The 10,709-nt window shown below is 39.8% G+C and overlaps 1 protein-coding gene across 5 annotated transcripts in view; it reads right to left on the bottom strand.

Annotated features, from left to right (window-relative positions):
• Window positions 1–47: 47 nt before the first annotated feature.
• Window positions 48–10,709, bottom strand: part of dennd6b (DENN/MADD domain containing 6B) — a 95,077-nt gene continuing 84,415 nt past the window's right edge. For 2 of the 5 annotated variants that reach the window (XM_041203651.1, XM_041203653.1), the window contains 3 exons: window positions 8,731–8,833; window positions 6,375–6,449; window positions 3,487–3,888 (listed from right to left, as the gene is read on the bottom strand). In XM_041203651.1, the coding sequence (XP_041059585.1) occupies window positions 3,766–3,888; window positions 6,375–6,449; window positions 8,731–8,833 (301 nt within the window). In that variant the 3' untranslated portion in view covers window positions 3,487–3,765. Of the gene's footprint in view, window positions 186–3,486; window positions 3,889–6,374; window positions 6,450–8,730; window positions 8,834–10,709 lie in introns of those variants that run through there. The other 3 variants (XM_041203652.1, XR_005944943.1, XM_041203654.1) reach the window with 3 other exon arrangements.

Genomic DNA, 10,709 nt, shown 5'->3' with positions numbered 1-10,709 from the left:
CAAAGTGTTGTTCATTTTTTTATTCCATATATGAAGCTGTTCCACTTGTTAATTTCTGACATCCTTATATGCCCATGTCAAGTTTCGATCAATCTTAATGGCTTTTCAAAACCGTCAATCAAATTGCCTTTGCTTGTCCAAAGAAAATGTAACTGCTTCAGCTTCTCATTATACCCAAGCTCCATCTGGAATACAATACACCAGCCCCAAGTTATATGGCTACTGAAAACAAAATGTTGAAAATACTCAGGTCTGGCAGCATCTTTGAAGAAAACAGTTAACATTTACAGCCAAATATGACTTCTTTAGAACTCTTCAAATCCAACAATGTTATATTGCTGCCCAGGTTGCTTCATGGATACTTGTAATATGCTGTGGTGTAGACAATTTTTAATTTAAAGAAAACGGAAAAATCTACAGCCTCCAGAGTGCGCTACAGTAGGTGAATATTTCAGGTGGGGCAAGCTATTTCCTGTGCAGGAGGAAGCATCCACTTTTTCTAAACAGGAAGTTTGCAACCTTCCCATTTAATCCATGCCATTATTTGAAAGATCATTATATCCTTGCCAGGCGCAATTACAAATAAAGTAAGGTCCCAGCTTGCCAATTTGACACCTTTACTCTCATATCTATTGGTCACTAAAAAAGCTTTGCAAAGCATTTTTTTAAAAATGTGAAGCAAAACTGCAACTTCTATAGTTAAGAAAGGAGGATTAATGGCAACATTGTTGAATCAAGGACTACGGGCTGTACAGACAGCTGATGTACTCAAAAGAAGTTCAATGTGCACAGTCAATGTGGTTCAGCATCTATTTCACAATAATACACCCCAGAAGGCAGCCATTCAGCCCATTCTGTCTGAGCTGATTTTTTGAGCTATCTGGTTACTCATTCCCTGCTCCTTCCCCATAGCCCAACAAATGTTTCCTTTTCACGTATATATTCAATTTCCTTTTGGATTCTAATTATCTTTGCCCACCTTCAGTGGCTGAGGGAATGTTTTCAGCCATGTTTGTTAGTCTTTTTGAAAATAATATATCACTGGTGCATTCTCCATGGTAACAAAGTGTTCTGATGAGTGCAAGATGAAAAGCTTAAACCATGTCTTTTTTCTCCAGTTATGCTGACTAGCCTGTTGTCACTATTTCTTCTCTCCTTGAACATTTACAGAGATGTTACATCAGTGGATTCTATCCCATATTTTGGAAGGGGAATGGAAAAAAGCAATTTTCAGTATTATCTAGATTTTAATTACCCACAATTGATTGGGATTGTAGAAATGGGAATTGCATTTCAAAACATTTGAAGACTACTAAGAGCAGTAGGCCTGCGCGAAAGGATAGCAAATTGCTACATTTCACTGAGTAACAAAATAGATCAGGTAGATGAAATGAGAAATATGAATGATTTCTGTGCTGTATGGTTTTATTTTAGTGATCAGAATCTGATGAGGTTTATGGACCAAATGGTAAGGAAAGGGTTAGCACATTGGATCAGGGCTAAGCATTCAATGCTTTAAAATGTTCTGCATCTTAAGATTAAATAAAAACAGAAAATACTGGAAATACTCAGCAGGTCAGGTAGCATCTGCAGCGAGAGAAACAGAGCTAACATTTCCGGTCAATGAGCTTTCACCAGATGGGGAAGAGTTAAGTTCCACCTTGGTTAAAAATGAGATAAGAAGTATCATGATTTTTAAAGTATTAGAGAAAATAGTTGAGCTAAAGGAGAACAACGAAAAAGAGAAAATAGAAGCATCCAAAATGCATTTCAGAAAGGAAGGTTTTAGTGGAAGAACCTGATCTTTGAGGTGGTGACAGATATGGTAGGTGTGGAAAACTCTGACAGATACCATGTAGGATATTATATTGGGGGATAGGTCACGAACAGGTTTAAAAACTTTTTCAAATCGGAAGAAACAATAGGAATAAAGGACAATCATCATAATCCTAAATGCCTGCCCTATTTTCTATATTATTTTATTCCTCTTTCCTTAAACCACCTATTCTTAATTTTTTCTTAAATATTGACACTGCTTCAATCAATAACTGGTAGTGAATTTCACGTCCTCAGAACTCTGTAAAAAGTCTCTTACACTAATGGTTGTATCTATGATCTTCTTTCAATCACTGAAAATCAGCCATTTGTATCTTATGTCCCAAATTTAGTAATTTTAAACAGGACTATCAAATTACTCTCATCTCACTTGTTCTAAGGGAAACTGACCAAATTTTTCAAGACTTTATCAAACACCTTTTGAAAATTCATATTCACAAATTCACTATTTCCTTCATCAACACACTATTTCCTCAGACAATGTTTAACTTATTGTCTTTTCTTATAAATCCAATTACCTGCCTTTAAATTATCCTGTCTTTTTAAGTATTCTAGTTTTGTTTCAACAAGTTTTGTTAGAAGTAGCCTTGACACCTTAATAGCAGACACAGTTCAGTCCTTCACTCAACCAACTGTTTTGCCAATTCTGAGAATGGATTTTATAATAATTAAATTTGCACAACTACTGGTAGTTTCTCCACATCGTCATGTACCTAACTGCAGAATTTATCTTCCACCAGCCTACACGGTGTAATCCTACACGGCCAACAGATTGGATCACATTCTTGAGCCCTTGTTACAGGTCATGCAATGCAGTTTGTTCCAGATTGCATTCTCACATTTAATGACTGATCATTAATTAGATTTTACAGGCTTGGACTGATATGTGGTGTGAATGCTACCTACCACTTAGAGCCGGGACAATGACCATCTCCATTTGACATACAACAATACCATTGGTGAATCCTCCACCATCAGCATCCTGGGGGGTTACTGATGATCAGAAACTTAACTGGTCCAATCACATAAATACTGTGGGTACAAGAGCAGGTCAGAGGCAGGGAATTCTGCAGCAAGTAACTCACCTCCTGAGTCAAAGAGTGTCCACCATCTACAAGGGAAAAGTTGGGAGTATGATGGAATACTCTCCACTTGCTTGGAGGAGTACAGCTCTAACACTCAAGAAACTCAACAGCATCCAGGACAACGCAGTCCACTTGACTGGCACCCCATCTACCACCTTAAACATTCACTCCCTCTACCACCAGCTCACAGTGGAAGCAGTGTGTGCCATGCACTGCAGTACACACCAAACCTTCAACCGCATCTTCCAAAACCGCGACCTCTATCACCTAGGACAGTAGACATACGGGAACACCACTACCTGCAAGTTCCCCTCCATGCGGCACACCATCCTGACTTGGAATGCTATCAACATTCCTTCATTGTCACTGGGTGAAAATCCTGAAATGCAATAACAGCACTGGAAGTGTGCCTACACCACATGCACTGTAGCAATTGAAGAAGGCAGCTTACCACCTTCCCAAGAGCAATTAGGGATGGGCAACAAATGTTGACCTTGTCAGCAACGTTCACATCCAAATAAAAGAAACAGCACCATGGGTTTAAAACTGTTTAATTTAATCTTGTGAAACCTTTTTCAAAACTAACAGTAATAAGCGTGTTCTGATCCTATCCATGTGTAAGCTAGGTTACATCACAGACATTTTAGTTCATCATTCACAATTAATTCTGGCTGCTGAATAGAAGCTTTCATTCTAGTGCAATCCTACCACTGCAACCAATTCTGTCTTTGTATAATGGAAGTTTCAGAATCTGACAACAGAAAACAGATGGCGTCCAAAGTGACTTCTCTCTACTGGTTCCCTCTGATGGACTGAACTGCCTGCAGGTCATTTGCTGTCCCAATTAATGTCGGTGCAACACCACTTGTAGATCATCAGGCAGGGAGCTGATTACTGTTTCCAGGTACAACTCCAGCTTCTCCAGCAAGTCTTCCCTGACTGGGAGCTGATGGACCCTTGCTTTTAACTGGATAGGAAAACATAGCCATTAAATTAAAAAGGGTGAGATGGAAGAGCCCTGAAAATATTGAACTTAACTGTTTGACTTTCAAAAAGTGTGGTGGCAGACATAATTTAGGCATAATGCATTTTAAAAATCTTATAGGTAGAAACTGTAAATGTCCTTTCATGCTATCTGTTGTGTTCCACAGAATAGGGTGGATCCAGGACAAGATCAAACTCATTTGCTCAACAAATGAAAAAGACTATGGAATTATGCAGTAATAAAACGAAATTGCTGGAAATGCTCAGCAGGTCAAGCAGCATCTGTGGAAGATTTCCAGCATCTAGTATTTTGCTTTTGTAATAGAATTATGCAGCACTAGAGATCATTCAATTTTTATCTAAAAAAAAAAATACAAAGAGATTGAAGGCCATGTTCTATTTTTACAGGTCTCTGGTTAGACCCCATCTAGAACACTGGATTCGGTTCTGGGCCTTGTACCTCCGGAAGGATACATCGGTCTTGAAGGAGGTACAGTACAAGTACACAAGAATGGTACTAGGGCTTCAAGGATTAAATCATGAAGACAGGTTGCATTGACTAGACTTGGATTCTTTTGAGTATAGAAGATTGAGGGATGATCTAATCGCGGTGTTTAAGACCATTAAAGGACTCGATACGATACATAGAAACTATTTCCTCTGGTAGGGTATTCCAGAACAAAGGATCATAACCTTAAAATTAGAGTTAGGCCACTCAGGGGTGATGTCAGGAAGCATTTCCTCACATAAAGGAGAGTGGAAATCTGGAACTCTCTCCCAAAATTTTCAAAACAAAGATTAATAGTTTTTTTTTGTCAGGCTTGGATTTAAGGGTTATGGAACCAAAGCAGGTAGATGGAGTTAAAATACAGATTAACCATGATACAGTAGATAAAAACTCTTTCCATTAGCTGAGGAATCCAGGACTAGGAGTCACACCATAAAAATTAGGGTCATCTTTTCTGGACTGAAGTTAGGAAATACACAGGGTGATAGCAGTTTGGAATTCTCTTCGGCAACAGCAGTTGATGCTGGGTCAGTTGTTAAATTTAAATCTGAGATTGGTAGATTCCTGTTAGCCAAAGGTATTCAGTGTTATGGGGCAAAGTTGGATATATAGAATTAGGTCCAAGATAAACCATGAACTCAGTGAATGACAGAATAGACTCAAGGAGCTTAATGGCCTACACCTGTCCCTACAAAACTGTCATGACTTCACCTAATCATATTATGATTTTCTAAGTGGCCTGTTACCCCATTCATAATACAGATTCAAGCATTTCCCCTAACTGGCCTAGGGTTCCCTACTTTCTCTCTCCTTCCTTTCTTGAACAGCAGGGTTCTATTTGCTACAGGGGAATCCATGGGGACCATTCTAGAGTCTAGGAAATTCTGGAAGATCAAACCCCCAATGTATCCACTAATATCTGTTCTACCTCATTTAAAATCTAAGATGTAGACCATCCGGTCCAGGGCATTTGTTGGCTTTTAGTCCCATTAATTTTTCCAGTACTTTTTCTTTACTAATATTAATTACTTTTAAGTTCCTCACTCTCATTAAACCCTTGGTTCTCCTGCGCAATGCAAAACCTGCACCACTCAACACCATGCAAACCACTGCCCCTGCAGCAGCAACCCCACACCCCACCTACACTGCTTGGTTCCTTGCAACGGAACCTTGCTGCATCCACTGTTCTTACAGCACCTGTTTTCTATACTGCCCATTGGCTTTAAATCATGTGTATGTTGGGGATCTTGAATTCCTTTGTTTTCCTACAGTTCCTACTTCAATTTAACTTGCTTGGGTTGAAAGTGGATGATCTCATATTATCCCACATTGAATTCCATCTGCCATACTTTTGCCCACTCACTTAATCAATCATCAGTGCACCATTGCTACTTCCTGTTCCTAATGTACATTACTGAAGCTGTGGGATAAATGAGCAGGGAAGTGGACAGTATAAATGGGTTCAAGAGAAAATTATTTTTTGCTTGAGGGAGAAAGGATTGAAGGATATGCTGAGAAGATCTATGAAAAAAGGATCTGTTTATTTAAACCTAATTGCTGGAAAATCCAATGGTAGGATATATAAAGAATGATAATTATTTTTTCAGCTCCAATTCAACTGACTAAGTAATGTTTTGATGAAAAGGTTTTGGTACTGTCATCAATGACAAAACCTAGAACAGTTCAGAAATTAGATAACAGGGAAAGATTTCTGTTGGAGAACAACAGTAAGAGACCAACATCAGGATTAAAGTAAGTGATGGGAAGATAGAATAGAAAGAGCCTCAGCACAATCTCTCTGATTGCATTCTATATTCAATAAATGGATCTATCCTGATGTTTATAAAGGATAAACAGAAGGACTTTTTAAATGATTTTCCTTACACTGTGATGGCAATCTACAGGCATTAACAAAGTCCAATTAATAGAGAGACACATACAAGAGCAAAGGCAAATCTTACCAATTTCTCACGCAGTTTTAAAATCAGGTCCACAACTTCCACTTCAGACTTTTCTCGAACCCACATCAGCAGATCCTAGTAAAACGGAAAGTAAATGTAAAAAACAAATAGAGTTTCACTGTTGAAATTAGTAACTAAATATGCTAAGTACACCTTTGTGTATTTCTTAACCACAGTTAAGAAGGCTGTTCAAAAAAAAATACTTGATCCTTGGCTTTATGATTGGGGCATAGAGTACAAAAGCAAGGAAGTTATGTTGAATCTTTATAAATTACTGGTTAAGCCTCAGCTGGAGTATTATGTTGATCTCTGGACTTTAGGAAGAATGTCAAGACCTTCTTCAGGGCGCAGAGGAGATTTATTAAAATGGTCCCATTTGAGTTACGTGAAAACATGAGAGGAGCTGGAATTGTTCACCTTAGAGTGGAGAAAGTTGAGAGGAGATTTAATAAAAGTGAAGGGTTTTTATTCAAGTAGGGAGGAAACTTCCCACTGGCAGAAAGGTCTATGACAGTGGATGCAGATTAAGATATTGGCAAAAGAACCAGTGAGGAGATGAAGAGAATTGTTTTAGCGATTTATATCCTGGAATGTGTTGTGTTAAAAAGGTGATGGAAATAGATTCAATAGTAACTTTAAAAAGAGAATTGGATAAATACTTGAAGGAGTATGGGGAAATAACGGAGGTGTGGGACTGACTGACTAGTCAGCCCTACCAAAGACCCACACAGGCACAATGGTCAGTCTCCTACTGTGCTGTAAAATTCTCTGATATTATCGCTATTTACTTTGTCAATGTGGTGGTAAAGTGGTAGATCGGGAGAACTCTCCAGAATTCTACCCATAAATTTGTTGCTGAGGTTCCATTTCATTTGGTGCCAGACACTATAATAGGTTTGCCTTCCCCCACCTCTTCACCCCCACTCTGTCACCCCTTCCAGCTCCTGCTCTGGCTCCCACTCATGCCCTCCACCCCTGCCCCTGTTTTCTTCCGTCCCTCCCACTGCTCTGCCACACCTGGATCAGCACTTGGACTTGATGTTATGTGTACAGGCACAGATGATTGGCCAGAGTATTAGAAATCTTCTCCAGGCATAAACTTCCTGAATTTGACTTAATCCTCACCATAATGCAGTGCCTCTAATAATAATAGTGCATCACATAGCATGACCTGCATTCTTACAAAACATCATATCCTCCAACTTGGCATCAGCTATCCCTCGAGAGATCCACTAATAATTTTTAAAAAATATTTCCTTGTAGTTAAATACAAATTATTTTAATAAAAACTTAACACTGATGAAATTAATTCAGCTGAACGAAGGTAGTCCTGATGCCTTCTAGCTCTCATTGTTCACACAGAATACTCTGTTACAAACTCAGTCAGGTATCCTGGAAGGGAGTTGTGAGCCAGACTAAGAACCTGTCCATGTAAACAGAGGTATTGTTACATAAATAACCGAGAGCTCAATCTGCCGATTAGAAAGCAGTGGTAGAAACGTGTGGTCTTGTGCTGCTAGGTATAAAGATAGGACCTAAAATTATTAATTTCTTCATTAAATGGTTAAAAATTCACACTATTATAAATTTTATAAATGTAAAATGTGATGTTGTGCCTCAACATCAAATAACAGGCAGAAGTCCCAAGCAGACATAGGTCAAATTCCAGCACTAACAGAGTTTGCTGTTTATTACCTTGAGTTTGTTATTCAAAACATATATTGATCTCAAGACTACGATAGACACTTCCAAAGCTATGGGGAGTTGGGACTTTTCCACAAGAGTGACCTCAAATGCAAGAGCTTAAATACATTATTAACCACCCAATACCTGACCTCCATTAGATAGCTGTCACTCATTACTCCATTCCCCATCGCCTCCTAACACTGGCATCCAGACACGCAACATATTACATTTAAAACCCTTGACTTCATTTTCAAATTTCCCCGCAGCCTAGCTCAACCCTACATCAAGTTTCTCCAGCATGATATCCCCCATTATACACCCTTTGGTCCTCCAACTCTGGCACCTCCATTCACCCATCACTGGCATCAACACCTTTAATGCTCTTGGCCCTATTAACTGGAAATGCCCTCAGCAGCCTTATGCATCTTCACTTTTAAAAGCGCTTTCTCAAAATTCATCTTTTCAACCTTGCTTTCAGTAACCCCTCTGAATGTCTCCCTCCAAAGCCAGGTTTTTTTTCCTGCCCCTTCTATAAAGTGCTGGGGGACATCTGTGATAAAGAAACTGTACAGATGTAAGTTATTGTTGCAGTATACATATGGTTTGAACCACCTTCCTCACCCAAACCTATTTCACAAGATCTAAAGCTTTGATGATGACCCATACTTACTGCCTCACACAACACCTCAAGGTGAAGAATCTCCAGCTTCTTACACATCTCCTGGTATCTCATACGAAACCAGCCATCAAAGTTAGGAGATTTAAAAAAACGTCTGTCAATTCAAGAAAACAAATTCTGCTCAGACCAGTAACCTAATACAATAGTACCTCAAAATTACAGACACTTGAGCAGGCTCATAATAAAGCAGAGAACTGAGTTGAGTATAGTAAGATCAGAGGAGAACTGAAAAAGGAAATAAAAGGGGCAAACAGTGTGTACAAGTATAGATTGGCGACTAACATAAAAATGAACCCAAAATTCTTATATGAACATGTTTGCAAGGGTAGTCCAAGAAAGCAGGGCCGTTAAGGAGCTAAAAAGAGAAAACTCTACAGAGATACGGAGAAAGGACAGGGCAGTGGGACTAACTGGATTGCTTTACGCAAGAGTCGGTGCAGACTTGATGGACCAATAAGATCTTCTTATGGAGGGCATGGCTGAGGTACAAATTGAGTACTTTGTACCTGTCATTGCTAAAGAGGATGCCTGCCAATATCACAATAATGGAGGATCTGGTAGAGAAATTGGTTAGGATAAAATGAGTTAAAGAGGAGGTACTTTAAAATGTTGGTAGTGTATGGGAGCAGGACTAGAAGATGAGTTAAAGAGGAGGTACTTTAAAATGTTGGTAGTGTATGGGAGCGGGACTAGAAGATTGCAAATGTTGCAAAGAGAGGGGAGGAAGATAAATATGGCATCGACAGGCTAGTCAGCCTAACTTTGGTGATGGGGAATCTTTTAGAGACAGTGGACAAGGTTTTACCAGCCCCCAGGTGGCAATCTTGGTGTGTGTGCGGGGGGTGGGGAAGGGGACTGAAAATGCCTGGAAGCCACGTTCCCAACTCAGACCTGTCACTGGGCATTTTCCAGGCAGTGGAAATGACAGCAGCTTGGCTGCTGCTAACCAGAGGAGGGTGGCCAAGTTAAATCATTAAAAGGTCAATTGACAGCCCTTCTCACAGGCTGCCTGCATTTTGTCAGTGGAGATGCCCCTGCCCCACGGAGATGTTGATAGCTGTATGGGGGTAGTTTCCTGGGGGGAAAGGCAATCACAACCAGAAGGTTTGTAGCCCAAGGCAGTGGCCCCTGGCAGCAATGGTCAGCCCCATGGACCCAATGCCACCACTGGAGGTGCTTCCCCTCTAATTGCCAGGCCTGCCTGGCCCCAGCACAGGAACATTTTTTTTTTTACCTCCACTGCAAGTGGTGCTCTCTAAATCTCCTTTGCAGTTGCCACTTCTCTGTGGTGCTACTACTGAAACTGCAAAGCTGCCAGCCCTCTCATTGGGCCAGCAGTGTGGAGACCCAGCCCACAATCCTCAATTGGACAGTGGACCAGTCACTTAATTGGTTGCCACCAGGAAGATTGCTGCCATAGACCTGCTGGTTGCCCACAAGGGCTCGAGACTCGCAAATGATCCTGACATTGGAACTCACACCATGCCCGTCAAGTCTTAGTCAGCATGAAGGCAAAATTAATTGTCATTTGGAAAAATATGAGTTAATAAAAGACAGCCAGCACAGATTTAATAAGAATGAATCGTGTTTGACTATCTTAGATGAGTTTTTTGATGAAGCAGCGGAGAGGTTTGATGTAGGAAGTATGGTTGATATTGTATATGTGGATCTTCAAAAGGTGTTGGTTAAAGTTCACATATTAGACTTGTTAGCAATATTGAAACTCATGAAATTAAGGGGACATTGGCAGCGTGAATATGAAATTTGATAAGGGACAAAAAAGAGGATAGTGGTGAACACTGGTTTTTCAGAGTGGAAGGAAGTAGTACCACTTTTTTTTTTTAAGTATTTCTTCATATTAGTGGCCTGGACTTGGGTATACAAGTTATAATTTCATAGCTTGTAAATGACATGTAACTTGTAAATGCAGTATACAGTAGGAAGGGTAGTAACAAACTTCAGGAAGACAT

Source organism: Carcharodon carcharias, chromosome 13 (genome assembly GCF_017639515.1).
Source record: "Carcharodon carcharias isolate sCarCar2 chromosome 13, sCarCar2.pri, whole genome shotgun sequence".
NCBI classification, from domain to species: Eukaryota; Metazoa; Chordata; class Chondrichthyes; order Lamniformes; family Lamnidae; genus Carcharodon; species Carcharodon carcharias.
The sequence above is the reverse complement of the archived record's forward strand: the minus strand, read 5'-3'. Positions and strand labels throughout refer to the sequence as shown.